General features: G+C 36.4%; 1 protein-coding gene across 4 annotated transcripts in view; it reads right to left on the bottom strand.

Annotated features, from left to right (window-relative positions):
- The window catches only part of Manba (mannosidase beta), a 105,333-nt gene that overhangs the window by 34,519 nt on the left and 46,945 nt on the right, over window positions 1-23,869 (bottom strand). For all 4 annotated transcript variants that reach the window (XR_013155567.1, XR_013155568.1, XM_076864810.2 and 1 more), the window contains exons 8-10: window positions 6,525-6,676; window positions 4,555-4,672; window positions 2,539-2,625 (exon numbers count right to left, since the gene is read on the bottom strand). Coding sequence is in view for 2 of the 4 variants with exons in the window: in XM_076864810.2 (XP_076720925.2) it covers window positions 2,539-2,625; window positions 4,555-4,672; window positions 6,525-6,676 (357 nt within the window). In the remaining 2 variants the exon portion in view is untranslated. The remainder of the gene's footprint in view (window positions 1-2,538; window positions 2,626-4,554; window positions 4,673-6,524; window positions 6,677-23,869) is intronic.

The raw sequence follows: 23,869 nt of genomic DNA, 5'->3' as shown, positions 1-23,869 counted from the left end.
CAAATGAGGGTGTCCTAATCTAGATTTAAGGATTTAGAAGGGTTTTTCCCAGAGGAAGTTATGCTCAAAGTAAGAAGGGCCCAATGAGGTGGTCCACCGGGAAGGGGAGGAGAGATGTGGTAAGACAGAGAGGAAGAGGGAGATCGTGTTTGAAGAGGCTGGAGACATGGGCAGGGACAGAATCCCCCATGCTGAAGATCTTTAATTTTACCCTGAGAGCAACAGGAAGCCTCTGGAGGGCTCTTAGCAAGCAAAGGATGCAACATGCACTTTTTAAACCTTTAATTTAAAAATGAAACAGCCACAGAAAATGATCCTGATGTAATGAATCAGGCTATTACCCTTATGACCATTGCCCAGACTAAGCAGCAAACTCTCCCCCAGAGCCCTCCATATGCCTCTTCCTAGTCATAGACCCTTCCTCCTGACAAAGTAACCTCTATCTTGAGTGTTACAGTAGTCATTTCCGTGCCTTTCTTTATGGTTTCCCACCGGATACATCTGTAGATATCATCTTATAAACAGATTTTAATATATTGAATGGATTTCAATCCATTGACATTCTTATCCTTTTTGAATGTCAAATTTTCCCACTTTTGATTGGTTAGAGTCTCTTCAAAGTCCTTTTGACTTTGATCACTTCCTTGTTATCTGTATGTCAAGATAGACCAGGATCAAGATTCTGAGCAGGAGTGTGGTACCACTCAATGCGTGTCAGAAGGATGACCTTGGCACTTCTGCTGAGAATTCACTCACCTTGGGAGAGACCCATGCTAAAGAGGCTAACTAGAAAACAAATGCCAATTGTAGAGAAGAGAAAAAAAAATGAGGATTTGAACTAGTGTAGTAAGTATAAGGCTGAGAAGTTAAGTATAAATACTGTACACATTTACATATATTATGCCATTTAATCTTCAAAATGGCTTTATGAGAACAATAAAATCATACCAACTTTACAGACTGCGAGATTGGGGCTCAAGCAGTAAATCAACCTCCCTACAGTGGCCGGTTGACTATTAAAGAAGAAAACAAAACACTTATTCTTTGTATATCACCATTGCAAAAGAAAAGAAAATCTAGAAGATAATTGGACATGAAGCTGAAAACAGAGTCAGAAATAACCCATAGTATCTTTACCTGAAGTTACTGAAAAAATGAATGTTTCCTCCTTTGAGGAAAACAGAGCATTATAAAATCTACTCAGTATGTCTGTATAGTCTTGTAAAATCTAGAAAGTAGACGTGACCTCCTGATCTAGTGATTATCTTTTATAAATACCAGTGGACCACTCCAGTGAATGTTTCAGTAGTATTTGGTAGTATTATATGTATAATAATATGTTAGCCAAATATATTCACAAGTTAGTTCTTAGCTATGTGGGGAGTACAAGTTCAAGCTCTGTTCATTTGGATAAAGGGGAGTACATTATGATTCAGAATTTTCTTATATTGCCAAGAATGCCACACTGAGTCTACATAGCAAATTAAGATCTAGGAGATAGGTAAAGTAATGTAAACTGTGTTTCAAAGCATAATCACCCCCTAAACAGATCTTCCTGCAAAAAATAAGTATATTCAGCATATTACTGATCAACCTCCAATCTGTGGCTGAAATTATCAGTTGATGACATTATAATAGACAGCATTCTTTTAAAAAAGAGAGAGAGAGATTCCAGGATAATTAGATATTTCTACTCCAAACCTCAAATCAGCCATTCCTCTAGGAAGCTTTGCCTTATCGTTCACAGTACTGGGGATTAAACCCAGAACCTTGAGTATATGGTATGGAAGTGCTCTACCACTGGGCTATACCCCAGTCCAACATTAAGACATTTTCATAGTTTTCTTCTCTACCTCCTCTTCCTTTTTTTTTTCTTTTTTCTTTTAAGACAGGGTCTCACTGTGCTGTGGCTGTGCAACTGGCTTTGAATTCCTGGGTTCAAGCAGTCCTCCTGTTTCAACGTCCCAAGTAACTAGAACTATAGGAGCATACCATTGTGCCAGCAGCCGCCTTTCTCTTTTATAGAAAAGATTATTTTAATACAAGGATACTTGATTCTACTAGGCTGGCTACTGTTTGTAGGCCTTTTCAGTGGACAGAGCTAGTATATTATCACTTCCTTGCATTCTGTATCTATAAGTGTAAGTGTGTATATGTGGAATACAAAAGAAATCAGAGTCAATTATTTTCAACTTTTGAAACTGAACAGAGCAATTCAAAAAATGACAACATTTGCTGAGGTAAGAAAAACTGCAGAAGCAAGACTAGGGGAAGGGATATAAGTTTGGTTTGGACATGTTACATTGAAGATGCCTCTAAAACCTCCAATCAGAGGCACAGGTAGACAGCAAAAAACTTAGCACAGGGCATAAATCTGAGAGTTGTCAGCAAATAGGCAGTGTTAAAGTCATGACTGGGTGGTCCACCTAGGGACTTGATTATCTGACTGATTTTTCACAGGATTTAATAAGGAACAACAAAATGAAATGGGGAGAGAAATTTACAAAAGGCAAAATTAAAACAATAGTAATAACATACCTGGTGAGCAACTTCTTTTGCCACTGAATACATGAAGCTCTGTTCATTTGGATAAAGGGCACAGGCAAACATAAAATCCTGCCATACCTAGCAAATAAAAGGCAATAAAATACTTCTGTAAATTAGATCATACAGAAAAAAAAAAGTCTTCAGTTTGAATTTGGGGGGTTATCCTTCATATAAATGAGAAATCAGGTTGGCTGATGAATGTGACCGTTTGAGCCCTGCTGTGCCTAAAAGCACACAGGAGAGGCTCTGGCACATCTAGGACTTTTCAGAGCTCCACAAAAGTTGTCAAAAACCTGAAAAGAGAAAATGTTAGGTAGGTAGAAAAAAAGAGAATTCAAAAGAGGAAATAATACACGTTGGGGGAAAACAAAATGAAGCTTTTCCAAAATTCTTCTAATTCCTAACTCTTTTTCATTTTCATCAAAAATTTGAGATACTCCATGGTTAAAAGAGAGATACTCTGTGGTTAAAACTCAGACTTTACTTATAAAGGAATTAATGTTTGATGGCCAAGAGGATTACTACATGCCCACTTTAATATTGGAACCATAAAGGCCTTTCCTTGGAAGGCTGCATGACGAAGTGGTTAAAAGCCCAACCCCCAAGCCATTTACCTTACTCAGAACTTTGATTCTACTATATACAGGCAATTGCATTTTTTAAAAAATATTCATCAGCTTTTCTAATGGCTTGTTATATATTTTTTGGGTTTTGGGGGTTTTTTATTTATGCTTTTTAGTTATCAGCAGGCACAACATCTTTGTTTGTATGTGGTGCTGAGGATTGAACCTAGGCCACACGCATCCCAGGTGAGCGCGCTACCGCTTGAGCCACATCCCCAGCCCCCAGACAATTGCATTTGATCAAGGTGTATAACCTCTCCATGTGTCAGTTTCCTTATCTGTAAATGGGGGTAGAGAATAATACCAAATACCTCACTGGTTGGGTATGAAGATAGAATAAAATAATACATGCAGAGCACTTAGACCAATGCCTGGCACTCAGTGAATATTACAGAATATTGTCATCAATATCATCATCATTATTATTATGTCCTACTATTCTATGATGTTCTGTATATCTGATAACTATAATATTAGAACTGAAACTATATACACTGAGCCCTCCAAATTTATGGATTCTATATCTAGGGATTCAGCCAACTACCAACCAAAAATTTTTTTTAAAAAATCATATCTATACTGAACATGTACAGATTTTTTGTTTTTGTCTTTATTCCCTAACCAATCTAGTATAACAACTATTTATATAGCACTCACATTGTATTTGGTATTTTGAGAAGGAAGACATGTCAAAGTATATAGGAGGATGTGCACAGGTTATATGCAAATACTCCACTACTTTATATATGGAACCTGGAGTATTTGTGGATTTTAACATCCATAGGATTCTGGAATCAGTATCCCACAGACACCAAGGGATGACTGCATTTCCTTTGCTTACACTCACCATTGCAAGACATGCTGACAGTACTTCCATAACAACATTAATTTAATTATTTTTTAAAATATTTTATTTTTTAGTTGTAGTTGGACACAATACCTTTATTTCACTTGTTTATTTTTGTATGTAGTGCTGAGGATCGAACCCAGGGTCTTGCACATGCAAGGCGAGTGCTCTACGGCTGAGCCACAATCCCAGTCCTATTATTTTGCTTCTCTCTGGGACTAGTCAATGCTCCTTAAAGTTAAATTATTTAAATATTTAATTTTATTAAGCATACTTACATATGACAAAGAAAATATACATAGATATAACCAATATATACAACACTTATGATTTTAAAATAATTAGGTAATCCTGATATTTGCCATCAACAATGGCTCTGGGTTTACAAGATGTCATGTACTCCTTTGGCCAAAAATGGAACATTATACCAGGTTCTGAAAAAAGAAGTAAGGAGTAATAATATCCACTCAGAACACTGGAAGACAAACTGAGGACAGAGTAACCTATAAGTATATAAAAATGTCATCAACTACTCACCATTATCCCTAGTTCATCACAGAGTTCATAGAACTTATCCTGCTCATAAACGCCTCCTCCCCACACCCGAAGAACATTCATGTTAGCATCCACAACAGACTGCAAAAGGAGTCGTAACCTGGAGGGGAAATGGTAGAAAGTAATTTAATTTAGATACTTTGGAATATTAAGAAAAAAATTTAAAAACATTTTTAAATCTGTTAGAAAAACATACCTTAAAATTGCAATAATTTGGATATAAATCTAAATAAAGAAAATGAAGTAAATATTTACTTCTAGATAATATATAATTTACATGTAACCACATAAAGCAAACAAACTTTGAAAAATATGGACATCTTTCCTTTCTAAATATTCAGTAATGCTACACTATTTTTTAAAGCTAATTTTTGTTTTGTATTTATTCCTACAGAAAAAATTGTAATGTAAAACTTAGAAAGTTCACTTATTTTATATTGCACACAATATATTATATTGCAATTGCCATTGCAAACAACAAAACAAAAATCAAAGCTTGAATATTATTGCCTCACTCACCCTGATCTTTTCTAAAATTCTTTCAGCCTTATACTCCTTTCTGCAGTAAACATCCTTTCTACTTTATCCAATTCTTTTTCACTCTACCCTCTGGAAAATCTAGAAATTTACAGCCAGTTGGAGAGCATGGCCCTTCCCTCCAGCCCCAGAACACTGCTCCGGAATGAATTGGAAAGCCAAAGAACAGGCTGGTCCCTTTAAACTCTGCTCTCAACATCCCCTGCAGGCTGACAAAAATTGGCCCAGCTGTGCTAAACAGAAAGGGCAAATCGGTAGGAGGAGAAAGGAAAAAATACAGCAAATTATCCCATGCTGCATCTGGAGGAGCATTTCATTGTCTTATGAAATCTAAAATAAAACACACATTTTAAAGTAAAAGAAAATCACAATAAGTATTATAAAGCTGAGGATTTAGCTACTAATGATATTTACATTCTAAACATCAAATAACATACTACAAGGCAGACTTATACATTTGTAAATATGCTGAGCTGTTATTTAACTTAAGGCAAAAAAAAAAAAAGTGTTTATTTTCCCTTCACAAAGTTTATTTTCACTATCGCAAAGATAGTTTATACAACCAATTAGGAAATATTATTTTCTTCTAAAGTTCTATTATCAAACCCTTCAGAAAAACATTCTGGGTTTTTTCCTAGATGTAGATTTTTTACGATTTTTGTTTGTTTGTTTTCTTTTCTTTTAAATAAGTTGTATTATATATTTAAGTTATACAATATGATGTTATGGGATAGGTATAGATAATAAAAAAGCTTCTATGGCAAAACAAATTAACATAGCCATCATTTCAGTCACCCATTTTTCTTGTTTTAGTGCCAAGAGCAGCAAAAATATACTCATTTAAAATGAGCCCACGAACGGTCCAATTCTATTTCCCATGGTCCACATGTTGTCCAACAAATCTCTAGACCTGTTCCTCCCACATACCTCCTGCTTTGTATCCCTGACCCATAGCTCCCCATTTCCTCCCCAACCAAGATTTAGTTCTTTTATTAAGGTAAAAGTGAAAGAATATTATCTTAGCACAAAAATAAAAGTAAGGATTGCTATCTGTTAAAACCATTCTCAAAAATACTTAAGGTATTATTTGAAGAACTGAAAAAAAAAAGTTAAATATTATAATTTTTTTTCTGGGGCTCACAACCCAAAATGTGAAGCTGCCATTTTCTTGTTTATCCAGAGTAAATAAATAATAGTTTTCTAAAATTGGATGGCTAAAGTAGTCTCTATCTATAGCTCTGGAGACTAGAATATTTGGTTGAAAAAGTCTGTCCATTCTAAAGTTTCTATCATCCTGGAATTCTATACTACCTCTCAGTTCTTCCCGAGACCAAAAAAAAAGTGGAAGTGAGTCACTCTTAAGCTTTTTGAGACAGTTAATAAAAAAGGAACAAAAAAAGAAGGCCAACACTCACAAGTCAGAAGTTACTCTATCCTGGAAAGAATCTGGTGGGATCCAGTTGGAGCCTTTCAGAAATATGGGAAGTCCATTAATCTTAAAGTAGAAACTCAGACCACGAGATCCTTTTATGGGCTCTTCTATAAGTTCTACTGTTCTAAAATAAACCTGTCATGAACAATTAATATTGAATATTGAATCAGACACATACACAAAATTTGTTTTTTTTTTTAAAGAGAAGCATGCTTCTTAAACAGATTTTTTTTTTAAGAGAGAGAGAGAGAGAGGGAGAGAGAGAGAGAATTTTAATATTTATTTTTTTTTAGTTTTTGGCTGACATAACATCTTTGTTTGTATGTGGTGCTGAGGATTGAACCCGGGCCGCACGCATGCCAGGCGAGCGCGCTACTGCTTGAGTCACATCCCCAGCCCCTTAAACAGATTTTAATGTAATCAGATTTTAACGTAAATTTTCCTATTTGCTACAAAGCAATTAATGTGAAAATATAAATTTCAGTAAATATATTAGCCTGTTATTTCTCTTGAAAAAGAAAAATACAGAAACAAAGAGCAAAATACATTGAGTCTTCCTCATGGACTCAATTCCATGTCAAAATTCCATTGCTTTTATGATTACATAAGAACAAAAGCAAATTTGAACATAGCATAATTAAAACAAAAATTGATGATTTTTCACAAAAGTAGGAAAAAAGTACCATCAGTCAAACTAATACATCTTCAACTGAAAAACACATTCTCATTTCAGTGTTATTAAAATGTGCCAAAATGTGTATCTTGGAATCAAAGGGAAAAAAGCATACGCACTTTATAATTTTACAACTTTCCAATCTTAATAGCACATTACTATAAAAAATCACTTTGTTTAATGGGCAATTTCATCCCAATTATCACATTAAACTCAATGTTTGACAGAGCTCTGGTATATCAACTGGAGCTGTATGGGATACATTCATTGGAAGAAGATCTTACAGGAGCACACACTTCAGTGCTATCATTGCTACAGGAAAGGAGGAGACTTTGTTCCTCAGTCTAGTCAGATTTTCCCAGTTAGTTATGGGCAACAAGACCTAGAAAAGCTCTGCTATTCTCATCAAAATCTTCATTTTTAACATCCATAAACCTGATCAAGGAATGAGTGACATTGTTGTTTACCAATAAAGCCTAGTCTTGAATCAAAATTATGCACTTCTCAGGGCTGGGGTTATGGTTCAGTGGTAGAGTGCTTGCTTAGCATGTGTGAGTCACTGGGTTCAATCCTCAGCACCACATATAAATAAATAAAAAATAAAGGTACATCAACAACTAAAATATTTTTAAATTTTTTTAAAAAAATTATACACTTCTCAAATTAAAAAAAAACACAAATCAGTTATTTCATGTAGTGTCAGTGTCTACATTCATTCATCCTTCTACTTTCTTATCTTTGCCCTTATTTAGAAGACAAGACAAAAGAAATCAGAATTAACTTCATGAGAAGACACAGAACATGACCTGGATCAGGAGAATTTTGACATGGAATTGCCACACCTGCTTTAGAGTGGTGAAGAAGTCACCATGGTTTTTAGAGACCACTTTTTGATGGTGAGCTCAACTTTCTAGAAGAGTAGTTCTTTGAGAGTGGTCTCTTAGAAACTTTCAGGGGTCCTGGGGCTTGGAATTATTGGCACAATAAAAGTTTAAACCCTATTTGCCTTTTTCTCTCTTATTCTTTCCTGAGTATGAGTGGACTTTCCTAGGGATGATTGTTTTAGTCAACTTTTTCACTGCTGTAACCAAAAGACCTGACAAGAACAATTTTAGAGAGGAGTAAAAGCCTATTTGGGGGCTCACAGTTACAGAGATCTCAGTCCATAGACAACCAATCTCTCCAGGAACACATATATACGCCAAAGGCACACAGCCCCAATGACCCACCTCCTCCAGCTACACCCCACCCACCTGCCTATAGTTACCACCTAGTTAATCTCTATCAGTGGATTAATGCACTAATTAGGTTAAGGTTTTCATAACCCAATCATTTCACCTCTAAATTTCTTGCATTGTCTCACACAAGAGCTTTTGGGGTGTACCTCATATCCAAATCATAATAATGATGTGAGATGACATCCTGACTGGCAGCTAATGTATATATGTACTTTGTATATTCTGTATGCTATTTTTTGGTTTTTCCTTTGTTTCTTTTGTGGTGCTGAGTTCTGAACCCCGGGCCTTGCGCATGTTAGGCAAGCACTCTACCACTAAGCTACATTCTCAGCCCTGTGGGCTCTATTTCTAAAGCATAGGTTTGGGGTTTAAAGAAGTGCTTTTTGAAAGATTTACTCAGCTTGTTCTCAGTACTTTTACTGTGCTCTTTCTAGCTCTCTTTGGTTATTTCTGTTATAATCTTAGTAAAATGTCTCTAACTGTTCAACAAATCTTTATTATGAATCCTACAGTTTCCCTCGCAACCTTCACAGAAACATAAGACTGGATCCTCTTTGTTAGTTTTATTCACAGTGATATTTCTTAAGTTTTTAAAAATCAAATATTAATTTTTAAATTAAAACTCATTTTAGAGTTTAATAATATTTTACCTCATTCTAAAAGAAAATTGAATTACAATATATGTTTTCCTAATGTAAGGATGAATTGTTAAAATAAGATTAGAAAGTTTAAATTCTCAACCTCTAACTGTACTGTCTGCATCTAAAAGTGCTGAAAAAAAATGAAACTGACATAAGAGAGTCTTTTGACTTGTGGGGTTGGGGGGAGAATCTACTCCAAGGAAACTGGGTAACATTATAAATAACAAATGAAATTATTATGATAGTCATCTTTCCCTCATCTATAGAGATTTGTTTTTTAAAGGAACAATAAGCAATGGGTAAGACAAATGTTGTACAACCTGAAGGAAATGACTTATAGCAGAAGCTGTAATGGCCACACATATGGACTGCCCACCCTTGGAGACTCCACAGATCTCAAAAATGCAGATGGAATTTCATCACCATAAATAAACGCTAATGGAGGGTGTAAACTATTGTTGTTGAGTTATATACTGCAAAAGTAAAATCAATATGTCATTAGCTGGGACCTGAAAACCAAGATTTAATTGTCAAGCAAGGTGAATATGCAGGGCTAGCTCAGTGGCCACATCAGCTCCACTCACATTGATTTTATTTTTTAGTGAAATATTAATTTTTTTATTACACATATAATACACAATTTTTCATGTCTCTGGTTTCACACAGAGTCACACAATTCATGTCTTCATATATGTACTTAGGATAATGATGTTCATTTCATTATCTTTAGAGATTTTAACAAGTTACTTTATTGTGTCTTGTGCAACGCACTACCTTTTTAAAAAAGAAAAATAAATCAAATACCTTAAACTTAGACATGATAAGCTTTTTAAAAGCCAAATACTATTTGTTACACCTTTTCAAATCAGTGATGAAAAAGGCTATAGTCTGTATTATATAGAGTTCCTGGTGCTGCACTGGCTGGAGAAGTGCACGTGTTCGGTTTCTGAGTGCCTACAGGATGAAAAGTCAATGAAAAAACCACAGCATCACCATTTTGTAATGACACAGTAACACGTTCAATTAAAAGATCTAGCTGCAATATGAAGATTGAGTTGATATTGGAAAAATCATACTTTTGCTTTACAAAAGGGTGAACTTCCTGACATTGATGAACTTGCTATTTTGCATGTGTTTGTCTGTTATCAGACAAATAAATTATCAAAGAAGATATTTTTTGTGAATTTTTGACACCAAAGTACAAGAGGTGTTGAAATACTAGAGTACTGAATTTTTTTTTTTTTTAATCTCAAGGTTATAGTGCAACTTCACTGTTAGCATTTGCACAGGCGTTAAAATGCAGAGGGTAACACTGCAGATCCCTTAGCAGAAATCAAAGCAGCAGCTCCAAACTGTGTTAGTTGTCATTATTTCCTTCACCTTCAACCATTAGCAAAAAAAAAAGTGCCAGTGTCACTTCAGATAAAGCAGCGAAAATTGTCAATCTTATTAAATATCAAGGCTGATTACACATCATTTTAATATCCTATGTGATGAAAAGAGAAATACCAAGCAGGACAAACATCTTGAGGAAAAACATTTGGGCCATTTTTTGAGTAGTGAGCTCGGTCAGTCATCTCATTATGAAACTCCATTTTTACTAGAAAAAAGGACTAACGGATGACCTATGGCTGTTCTGACATGGACTCCTGGCAGGCATTTTCTTGAAAGGGAATGAGTGAATCTGTCAGTTCAAAGAAGACAACTGGCAATATTTGTGGACAATGATAAAACTCAAACTTTCAAGTAAAAAAATAGGATTTAGAAAAGCTTGTATCCATTACCCTGAGCTTGAGAGCATTTGATACTTAAGAGATTTTCCAGGTGACATCAGTGGAGATATTAACAAATATGAATGTGATTCTGGAAAATGAAATTGTTTCAACATTTGGAAGATTTATAATTTCTCAGGAAACCAACGATTTTTAAATAACCAATGTATTATATTACAGTGTCATACATGAGTAAGGAATCCATTAAAACTGCAAGATAGACCAATGGATTTTAACGTAACAGAATGAAAAGTTCATTGAAATGGCTTCAGAGTTGCAACCAATCTTTAAGAAACTATCACCTGTTGCCAGACACAGTGGTGCATGCCTGTAATCTCAATGGCTCAGAAATCTGAGAGGCAGGAGGATCATAGTTTCAAAGTCAGTCTCAGCAACTTAATAAGGCCCTAAGCAACTTAGAAGACTCTGTCTCAAAAAAAGAAAATTTAAAAAAAGGCCTGGTAATGTGGCTCAGTGATAAGTAGCCTGAGGCCTGGGGTTCAATTTCTAGTACCAAGCACACACACAAAAAACTACCATTTATTAAGTTCTAGTATAGTACCAAAGAATATCCACAATTATCTGAAAAGACTATTAAAGCACTCTTCCTTTTTACAACTACATGTCTGTGTAAGGTCAGATTCTCTTCATGTTTCAACCAGAAGAACATATTGAAAATTGAATGCAGATGCAGATAATATTAAAATATTAAAGACATTTGCAAATATATAAAACAATGTCATTATTCACATCAAATTTTTGGTTTTGTAAATGTTTACATTTCATAAAATAAGTCAGATAAACTCACATGTCATGACTTATTGTGGTGATTTTAGATGAATAAGTAAATATTTAATTCTAAGTATAAATATTTACTATGGTAAATAGCAATACATAGAGCCTAAAGAAACATCAACACATTAGGTGCTCAATACTTTTTGTGAAGGGGGAGGAGCAATGGGGAGAACCCAGGGCCATTTACCACCAAGTCACATCTCCAGTACTTCTAATTGTATTTTATTTACTTATTTATTTTTGAGCCAAGTTGCTGAGGTTGGCCTGGAACTTGAGATCCTCCTGCCTCAGCCTCCCAAATTGCTGGGATTATAGGTGTGCATCACCATGCCCAGTTGCTCAATACTTTTTTGCGAGTATAAAGTAGTTCTGAATCCAAAATAATCTGAAAATCATTAATGTAGGAAAAAGAACTCATTTTATTTCTTACTAATTAATGCTTAAGTATTGTTAACTATAAAACACACCTTTCAACATTTTTCTTTTTTGTGCAAATTCTCTTGTGAATTTTCCAACTCCTGAATTTTCCAACCCAGGTCAAAGTAACCACTAAACATCTGCCTGGGCCTCAGAGGTAAAGCAGTGATTACCAGCCACCTTGCCCCTGAGCATGACTTGAGGTGCTGGTGCACCTGTAATAAATGTCAGTATTCACCATGTCCTCTGGCAGTTTCCATAGGTAACATAAATGCCTCTGCTACAGGGTTTTGCTTCAGAGAAAATAATGGCCTCTAAAAACAGGCTTTTTGGAAAACACCCCTGACTAACACACATTTGACCCACAGTGAATACACCATCTTCCTATGAGACGAAAAAAAATTTTTAAACAATCCAACAAAGCAAATTACTGTCTAAAAATAGGTGGGAAAGGCATACATATCTAAGATCCTAAAAAAAAAATGTATGAATCAAGCAGTTTAGACTTAAAATTTTATAACCCTCAAATTTTTCTGTGCTAAAAATTTTGTTTCCTTAGCTCCCCAGATCTTTATAATTGTGATTATGATTATGATTATTAGCTTTATAAAGATCTCATCTTTTAAACAGGATTAACTTTGAGAGTGCAGAAAAACTGAACACATTCTTTCAGATGCAGTTGGGGATATCTTAAGCATGGGTCTCTAGGGGTGTGTGACTCATAAGTAGATGCCGTACTCTTCTAATGTTCCTCTCTGGCAGACCACACAGATGATGATGTAACGAACCATCGATTCATAAACCAAGTGCTGCTCCCCAGCTATTTGTAATCAGGCTGTTGGCATCACTAGATTTTCAAAAGAACAATTTTCTCCATAACAACAAAAAACACTTCTTCCTAACACTGGCAAATGTTACACCTTCTAAAATCATTTCACACCTACTACCAAACATTTGCAAAGACAGCAAACACCACATTAGTATCTTTGATCTGAAAATGCTCAGTCATGCAGAAGTATGAGAAAAAGAGCTCACGGTCTCCACAAACAGCACTTGTCAGATGGGCTTGTGCAAGGGAGCAGAAGTTCCTTCATGGTGCCCTTGCAAGAGCACAACCAGAAGTTAGCAGATGAGCACTGACCCCAGCAGCACAGTCATCGGATATCTTTGAAGCCAGATGTGTATCTGACACCAAACGGAATCACTTTTTAACATCCTCCTTTTCTATACAGCAAAATTATTTTCAGTAGTAATAGTGAAATGAATAATAAAAATGACCAGAAGGGAAATACAGACAATAAAAACTTTCTTTAATTGAACTTTGTATAAGGACACCAATTTCTTTTTAAATAGTAAAATAGAGCCAGGCACAGTGGTGCACACCTATAATCCCAGTAGGGCCAGAGGCGAAGCAACTTAGTGAGACCCTATCTCAAAATAAAAAATTAAAACAGGACTGGAGGGTCAGAATAGCAGCTATTATGAAGACAAACAACAATAAGTGTTGGTGAGGATGTGGGGGAAAAGGTACACTCACACATTGCTGGTGGGGCTGCAAATTGGTGCAGCCAATATGGAAAGCAGTATAGATTCCTTGGAAAATTGGGAATGGAATCACCATTTGACCCAGCTATCCCTCTCCTCAGTCTATACCCAAAGGACTTAAAAACAACATACTACAAGGACACAGCTACATTAATGTTTATAGCAGCACAATTCACAATAGTCAAACTGTGTAGAACCAACCTAGATGCCCTTAAGTAGATGAATGGATAAAAAAAAAAGTGGCATATATACATGATGGAATATTATTCAGCAATAAAAGAGAATAAAATTATGGCATTTGCAGGTAAATGGATGGCATTGGAGAAGATAATACTAAGTGAAGTTAGCCAATACCCAAAAAACAAATGCCAAATGTTTTCTCTGATATAAGGTGACTGACTCATAGTGGGGTAGGGAGGGGAGCATGGGAAGAACAGACGAACTCTAGATAGGGCAGAGGGGTGGGAGGGGATGTCAGGGGGCAGAGGGTTAGCAATGATGGTGAAATGTGATGGACTTGATTATCCAAAGTACATGTATGAAGACATGAATTGGTGTGAACATACTTTATATACAAACAGATATATGAAAAATTGTGCTGTATATGTGTAATAAGAATTGTAATACATTCTGCTGTCATGTATTTAAAAAATAAAATCAATTAAAAAAAAGAATGAGAGGGATCAAACATGGCGGCAGGCGGAGAGGCAGCGCTTTCAATACCCCCTCAGTGATGGGGTCAGAAAGACGCATAGATACGCTTAGATTCTACCAACGGAGAATCTCCTAGCAAAATCCCACTGAAGAGAGACCGGCCGGGAGCTACTAGGATTTTTTTGAAGTGACAGTTTGCCCCAGACGAACGAATCTCCGTCACGAGCCACAGAGGTCCAGATCCGCCAACCGCTGTCCACGCGGCGCGGCGCGGCTGCCTACCTGCCCGCCCGCAGCCAACGTGACTGGGTCGCACTAGCCTCCGAGACGTAGCTTGGCAGGAAGAGGTCTTTAGCCAAGCCTTCGTGAAATAGCGAGCCAGGAGCTGAGGCCAACCGGGGTCGGACCAGTCCCACCCCTCCACCGGGGTCGAACCAGTCCCACCCCTCCCTTCGGACACTCCTGCAAGGAGCCTGGGGCCCGCCACAGCAGAGAGGTGACGTCATTGGAGTTCAGCCGTCGGATTTCCTTCCCAGCAGAATCCACTTTAGCAGGTGTGTGACTCCCACCCCATCCAGATACAAGCAACCAGGAAACCTCAGGGATCCCTCAGGGGGCGTGTCTGTAGGGAAGCAGAGGGGATTTCCGACCCCCAAACCCCCGTATCACCAGCGGCGACTCCCAAAGTCTTAGCCGCCAGTTTACCACAGCACTGGGGCTTAAATGGGACATGTGGTGGGGCTGCAAGTGTAACTACATCTCTGGGGAACCGCTTCTGGTGAACAGGACCTGGCTGGCTGGCTGACAGGAGGAAGGGGGGTAAGGGCTGGAGAAGTGAAACAGCTCTGGACTGACAAGACTGAGAGACTTCCAGGAGCCACCTTACAGGGATTGCTATCGGCACATAGAGGGCGGAAGCTCCGCGCGGAGGGCACAGCTCCACCTACTGGAAGAGAAGAAAATGGATCTCTATGACTTCAATTTTTTTTTCTTCTTCTCTCTCTGTTCCTTTCTTCCCTTTTCCTTCTTTCTTTCCCATTTCAAGGTTTATTGTTCTTTTCATTCTCCTCTAATCTATCTATCTCTCTCTCCTTCTTTCTTTTTAAGAGCACCTTCCTTCCCCTACCCCCCAACTTTCATCCCAAGCAATTACACAGCAGTCAAACAGAGCTGGAAAGTAACGTGAACAACATGAAAAAACAAGGGAAAAAAGGATTACAAACAATGCAGGACAACTTAAATCTACAGGAGGACCTAGAAGCATCAGAAACATGGATAGGGAAAGAACTCAAGGCATACCTAACTCAGATGGAACAGAATATTAGAGAAGACATGAGACAGCAAGTCCAAGCAATGAAAATATATTTTGAAAACGAATTAAACAAACAAATCCAAACTGCAAAGAACAAGCTTTACCAGGAGATAGAGATTTAAAAAAACAAAAACAAACAGTAATCCTAGAAATGCAAGAAACCATAAACCAGATTAAAAACTCTAATGAGAATATTACAAATAGACTAGATCAAGTAGAAGTCAGAACATCAGATAATGAAGACAAAATTTATCAGCTTGAAAAGAATACAGTCAACACAGAAAAGATGCTTAAATCTCATGGGCAATCTATCCAAGAGATATGGGATCTCATAAAAAAACAAAATTTGAGAGTCATTGGGATAGAAGAAGGCATAGAGGTTCATACCAAAGGAATGGACAACCTATTAAATGAAATAATCCTAGAAAACTTCCTAGAGATGAAAGATGGAATGGATTGCCAAATCCTGGAAGCCTACAGGACCCCAAACATCCAAAACCATAATAGACCAACTCCAAGACATGTAATTATGAAGATAGCCAACATACAGAACAAGGAGAGAATATTAAAAGCTACGAGAGAAAGGAGGCAGATTACATGCGGGGTAAACCAATTAGGTTAACGACTGATTTTTCATCACAGACTTTGAAAGCGAGAAGATCCTGGAACAATGTATTTCAAACGCTGAAAAATAATGGATTCCAACCAAGAATACAGTATCCAGCAAAATTAAGCTTCAGATTTGACAATGAAATTAAAATATTTCACAATAAATGAAAGCTAAAAGAATTCGCAGCCAGAAAACCAGCACTGCAAAGCATTTTGAGCAAAATACTAAAAGAAGAGGAATTGAAAAATAGCTCCCAAAACTAACAGTGGGAGGTATCTCAGTAAAGGGGGGGAAAGTAACCAAATAGGAAAAACTAGCCAAACTAAAATAAATAAATAAATAAACATGACTGGAAGTACAAACCATATTTCAATTGTAACCTTAAATGTTAATGGCTTAAACTCACCAATCAAGAGACATAGGCTAGTAACCTGGATTAGAAAAACAAATCCAACAATATGCTGCCTTCAGGAGACTCATATGATAGGAAAAGACATACACAGGCTGAAGGGGAAAGGTTGGGAAAAATCATACCAATCACATGGCCCTCGGAAGCAAACAGGAGTGGCCATACTCATATCGAATAAAATCAACTTCAAACCTAAGTTAATCAAAAGGGATAAAGAAGGACACTATATACTGTTAAAAGGAACCATCCACCATCAAGACATAACAATTATCAATTTGTATGCACCAAACAATGGTGCTGCAACGTTCATAAAACAAACTCTCCTCAAGTTCAAGAGTCAAATAGACCACAACACAATAATTATGGGTGACTTCAACACACCGCTCTCGCCATTGGACAGATCCTCTAGACAAAAGCTGAATAAAGAAACTATAAAACTCAATAACGCAATTAATAACCTAGACTTAACTGACATATATAGAATATATCAACCATCATCAAGTGGATACACGTTCTTCTCAGAAGCACATGGATCATACTCAAAGATAGATCATATATTATGCCATAGGGCGACTCTCAGTAAATATAAAGGTGTGGAGATAATACCATGCACCATATCTGACCATAATGGAATGAAACTGGAAATCAATGATAAAAGAAGGAAGGAAAAATCCTGCATCACCTGGAAAATGAACAATATGTTACTGAATGATCAATGGGTTACAGAAGACATAAAGGAGGAGATAAAAAAATTCTTAGAGATAAATGACAATACAGACACAACATACCGGTATCTATGGGACACAATAAAAGCAGTTTTAAGAGGGAAATTCATTTCCTGGAGTTCATTCCTCAAAAAAAGAAAAAAACCAACAAATAAATGAACTCACACTACATCTTAAAACCCTAGAAAAGGAAGAGCAAAACAACAGCAAATGTAGTAGAAGACAAGAAATAATTAAAATCAGAGCAGAAATCAACGAAATTGAAACAAAAAAAAAACATTGAAAAAATTGATAAAACTAAAAGCTGGTTCTTTGAAAAAATAAATAAGATTGACAGACCCTTAGCCATACTAACAAAGAGAAGAAGAGAGAGAACTCAAATTACTAACATACGGGATGAAAAAGGCAATATCACAACAGACACTACAGAAATACAGAAGATAATTAGAAAGTATTTTGAAACCCTATATTCCAATAAAATAGAAGACAGTGAAGATATCGATAAATTTCTTAAGTCATATGATCTGCTCAGATTGAGTCAGGAAGACACACACAATTTAAACAGACCAATAACAAAGGAAGAAATAGAAGAGGCCATCAAAAGACTACCAACCAAGAAAAGCACTGAACCAGATGGGTATACAGCGGAGTTTTACAAAACCTTCAAAGAAGAACTAATACCAATACTTTTCAAGCTATTTCAAGAAATAGAAAAGGAAGGAGCTCTTCCAAATTCATTCTATGAGGCCAACATCACCCTGATCCCAAAACCAGACAAAAACACTTCAAAGAAAGAAAACTACAGACCAATATCTCTAATGAACTTAGATGCAAAAATTCTCAATAAAATCCTGGCGAATCAAATACAAAAGCATATCAAAAAAATTGTGCACCATGACCAAGTAGGATTCATCCCTGGGATGCAAGGCTGGTTCAATATACGGAAATCAATAAATGTTATTCACCATATCAATAGACTTAAAGATAAGAACCATATGATCATCTCGATAGATGCAGAAAAAGCATTCGACAAAGTACAGCATCCCTTTATGTTCAAAACACTAGAAAAACTAGGGATAACAGAAATTTACCTCAACATTGTAAAAGCTATATATGCTAAGCCTCAGGCTAGCATCATTCTGAATGGAGAAAAACTGAAGGCATTCCCTCTAAAATCTGGAACTAGACAGGGATGCCCTCTCTCACCACTTCTATTCAATTTAGTTCTTGAAATACTAGCCAGAGCAATTAGACAGACAAAAGAAATTAAAGGCATAAAAATAGGAAAAGAAGAACTTAAATTATCACTATTTGCAAATGATATGATAATATATCTAACAGACCCAAAAGGGTCTACAAAGAAACTGCTAGAGTTAATAAATGAATTCAGCAAAGTGTCAGGATATAAAATCAACACGCATAAATCAAAGGCATTCCTGTATATCAGCAACAAAACTTCTGAAATGGAAATGAGGAAAACCACTCCATTCACAATATCCTCAAAGAAAATAAGATACTTGGGAATCAACCTAACAAAAGAGGTGAAAGATTTATACAATGAAAACTACAGAACCCTAAAGAGAGAGATAGAAGAAGATCTTAGAAGATGGGAAAAATATACCCTGTTCATGGATAGCAGAACTAACATCATCAAAATGGCCATATTACCCAAAGTTCTCTACAGGTTTAATGCGATGCCAATCAAAATCCCAACGGCATTTCTTGTAGAAATTGATAAAGCAATCATGAAATTCATATGGAAAAACAAAAGACCCAGAATAGCAAAAGCAATTCTAAGCAGGAAGTGTGAATCTGGAGGTATAGCGATACCAGATTTCAAACTGTACTACAGAGCAATAGTAACAAAAACAGCATGGTACTGGTACCAAAACAGGTGGGTGGACCAATGGTACAGAATAGAGGACACAGAGACTAATCCACAAAATTACAACTTTCTTATATTTGATAAAGGGGCTAAAAGCATGCAACGGAGGAAGGATAGCATCTTCAACAAATGGTGCTGGGAAAACTGGAAATCCATATGCAACAAAATGAAGCTGAACCCCTTTCTCTCGCCATGCACAAAAGTTAACTCAAAATGGATCAAAGAGCTTGATATCAAATCAGAGACTCTGCGTCTGATAGAAGAAAAAGTTGGCTCTGATTTACATATTGTGGGGTCGGGCTCCAAATTCCTTAATAGGACGCCCATAGCCCAAGAGTTAATAACAAGAATCAACAAATGGGACTTACTTAGACTAAAAAGTTTTTTCTCAGCAAGAGAAACAATAAGAGAAGTAAATAGGGAGCCAACATCCTGGGAACAAATCTTTATTCCTCACACTTCAGGTAGAGCCCTAATTTCCAGAATATACAAAGAACTCAAAAAATTAAACAATAAGATAACAAATAACCCAATCAACAAATGAGCCAAGGACCTGAACAGACACTTCTCAGAGGAGGACATACAATCAATCAATATGAAAAAATGCTCACCATCTCTAGCAGTCAGAGAAATGCAAATCAAAACCACCCTAAGATACCATCTCACTCCAGTAAGATTGGCAGCCATTATGAAGTCAAACAACAATAAGTGCTGGCGAGGATGTAGGGGAAAGGGTACACTGGTACATTGCTGGTGGAACTGCAAATTGGTGCGGCCAATATGGAAAGCAGTATGGAGATTCCTGGGAAAGCTGGGAATGGAACCACCATTTGACCCAGCTATCGCCCTTCTCGGACTATTCCCTGAGGACCTTAAAAGAGCGTACTATAGGGATACTGCCACATCAATGATCATAGCAGCACAATTCACAATAGCTAGACTGTGGAACCAACCTAGATGCCCTTCAATAGATGAATGGATAAAAAAAAAGTGGCATTTATACACAATGGAGTATTACGCAGCACTTAAAAATGACAAAATCATGGAATTTGCAGGGAAATGGATGGCATTAGAGCAGATTATGCTAAGTGAAGCTAGCCAATCCTTAAAAAACAAATGCCAAATGTCTTCTTTGATTTAAGGAGAGCAACTAAGAACTGAGCAGGGAGGAAGAGCATGAGGAAAAGATTAACATTAAACAGAGGCAAGTGGTGGGAGGGAAAGGGAGAGAGAAGGGAAATTGCATAGAAACGGAAGGAAACCCTCAACATTATATGAAATCACATATAAGAGGTTGTGAGGGGAAAGCGGGGGGCGGGAAACAAGGGAGAGAACTGAACAACAACAGATCAGGTAGAGAGGGAAGATGGGAGGGGAGGGGAGGGGGGATAGTAGGGGATAGGAAAGGCAGCAGAATACAACAGACACTAATATGGCATTATGTAAAAATGTGAATGTGTAACTGATGTAATTCTGCAATTTGTATTTGGGGTAAAAATGGGAGTTCATAACCCACTTGAATCAAATGTATGAAAGATGATATGTCATGAGCTTTGTAATGTTTCGAACAACCAATAAAAAAAAAGAATGAGTATTTAAAAAAAAAGGACTAGAGGTGTGACTCAGTGGTAAAGTGCCCCTGGGCTAAATCCCCAGTACCATAAATAAATAAATACATAAAGTAAAATAAAGATTAAAGTACAAAAAAGGAAAAAGTCTTAGATTCATATTTTTATTCTATTAACATTTTTAAAGAAGAAATAATTTACTACATATTGGTTTGTTGTAGTAATGAAAATAATATCTGCTATTTTGAGTCTTAACTTTTAAAAATATGCCAACAACTTTCTCAAAATTGTTATTCTTTAGATATTTATGTTAATAAAGAGTGTAGCCAAAGCCAGGCATGGTAGTGCATACCTATAATCCCAATTACTTAGGAAGCTGAGGCTGGAGGAATGTAAGTCGGAAGACAGCCTTAGTGACTTACCAAGAGCCTATCTCAAGGTCAAAACAAAAATTTTAAAAAGGCTGGGGACATGACTAAGTGGTAGACCGTTTGGCTAGCATGCATAAGGCCCTGCGTTCAATCCCCAGTTATGGGAAAAAATTTAATATATTTATGGCCAGATTTGCCAATCTATCATGTCATAGCTGACAAGTTGTAGATGAACACACAATGTCTTTGTTTATTAATTAATTTTTTATGTGGTGCTGAGGATCAAACCAGTGCCTCACACATGCTAGACAAGCGCTCTGCCACTGAGCTACAGCCTCAGCCCCAACACCATTAGTTTTTAACTTAGAAATGTTCTTTCAGGTGAGACCAAATATACACAAATATTTTGGAAAAGAATTCAACACAAAGTCATATAAACTCCACTTCACATTAAATTTCAAATAATGCCTTGGTTTCCTTGAGATCTACTCAAACTATTACTAATGCTTCCAGAATAAAAAAGTAATTCCACTTCTCCAATTTTTCTTCTGCAAAATGAGAGAAAATGGCTAGATGGTATCAACCACAGATTTTATTTGATCCACTGGTTTAGAACAAGTGTCCAGTTCTTGGTGAAAACGTCTGGGGCATTCCTGTTTGGATTTTTCTAGGCATGGATAGCCAGCATCATCTGCTATTTCTCCTGGCATTCATCTTCAAATTTTAACCCCTTTTTCTATGTAAATACCCATTCCCTTATATTGTGTTGTTATAAAGAATAAATCAAAGAAGAATTAAAAGCTTGATATTTCACTGTACATTGTTCAAGAAAGATTCTGGCTATTTGCAAACATGTTTATATATGATTAATCTCTTGTAAAACTACACCCAGGGGGAAAAAATAGATAACTTCAAGGAGAATAACTGCTTACAGCAGAGAGCAAAATCTGAGATAATTCACGTGTCCATGTCTTCTTAGGATGACACAGTACCTATACTTCAAAGTTGAGATTAACTTTTCAAAATTTGTCTTGTTGGGCTAGGGTCGTGGCTCACTGGTAGAGCACTTGCCTAGCATGTGTGAGGCACTGGGTTCAATTCTCAGCACCACATATAAATAAATAAAGAAAATAAAGGTCCATCAACAACTAAAAAAAAAAATTTAAAAAAAAAAAACTTGTCTCATCTGTGCCCCAACTTCATAATGAACATTCCACCTTGTCTAAGATGGGATTTTGAAAGTTCCTAAAGTTTTTTATATCTGTGATGTAAGATTAGAAAGAACGATTTTCTAAAGTTCTAAAAATGTCACACATAAAGAAATATTTCCAAACAAATTCTGCAAGGTTTAGAGAATTATTTCCAGGAGGCAGAGATTGATTTTCCCGATTTCTAAGAATTTCACTGAGAATGTTGACTATATGTGCAACATCTTTTATCTTGGACTGTGGCAGAGGTTTATGAAATAATGATCAAGTTATTTGAAGACACCCTCTGTGAGTTTAGCAGCAGTCTTTCCAGAAATGCAAGCATTTCTTTGTTTCAATTTGACTGTCTTCTATATGGATCTATCTGACCAACTTGTATATTGGATCTCTATATAAAACATCTCCAATGTAGTCAAAAAGTATTCAAAGATATGCTGCTTTTTTACTAATTGTCCCAACGAAAGTATCCACTAACAGCATGTTTTACATTTATTCTTTCTTAATTTTAAATCAATTAACAAATATAAAAAAGCAAATTTCAATTATAAAAATACTATTAAAACTAATAGACTATTTCATGTGTGAACTAAAATATACAAAAAGTTACACATTATAAAAAATTACATATTAATCCTCACAGTTCATATTTTCCCTTTAAAAATTTTTTAACATTAAAGTGACTCCAAAGGAGTTTGAAGTAATTCTCATTGAGTTTGTTCTTATTTATGATCACTGTAATACTGTTATTTATTTCTAACTTCTTTTAAATGCAAGTAATAAAATGTTTTAGTTTGGATAAGTGATGTCCCCCCAAAAGCTCATGTGGCAATGCAGGGATGTTCAGAGGTGAAATGATTAGATTGCAAGAGCTAGAACCTCATCAGTGGATTAATTCACTTTATGAATTAATAATCTGAATGGAATATTGGGTGGTAACTGTAGGCAGGTGGGAGGTGGCTGAAGGAAGCAGGTCACTGGAGGTATACCCTTGGGGATTTATTGTGTCCCTGGCTCCTCACCTGCTCGCTCATTCCCTGCTTCCCAGCTTCCATGAGCTGCACAGCTTTCCACTATCACACCATGATGTTCTGCTTTGTCTCAGCCCAAGAGAAATGGAGTCAGCTGACCACAGACTAAACCTCTGAAAACATGAACCCCAAATAAACTGTTCCTCCTTTAAGTTTTTCTTGGCAGGCAGTTTTGTCACAATGACAAAAATCTGACTAACATAAAGGCAAGGACTGGAAACATGAACTGTGTTCCAAGCAAACTCAAACTTTTATAAACTTGCTTTCAAAATGACTATATGAGGGGCTGGGCTGGGGCTCAGGCTCAGTGGTAGAGTGCTTACCTATCATGTGTGAGGCACTGGATTCGATTCTCAGCACTGCATATTAAGTAAAATTAAGGTCCCTCAACAACTAAATATATATATTATATATGTATATATGTGTGTGTACATATATATGTATATATAATTTTTTTTAAAAAAATGACTATATGTA

Source organism: Callospermophilus lateralis, chromosome 8, assembly GCF_048772815.1.
Source record: "Callospermophilus lateralis isolate mCalLat2 chromosome 8, mCalLat2.hap1, whole genome shotgun sequence".
Taxonomy (NCBI): Eukaryota; Metazoa; Chordata; class Mammalia; order Rodentia; family Sciuridae; genus Callospermophilus; species Callospermophilus lateralis.
This window is presented reverse-complemented; position numbering and strand designations above follow the sequence as displayed.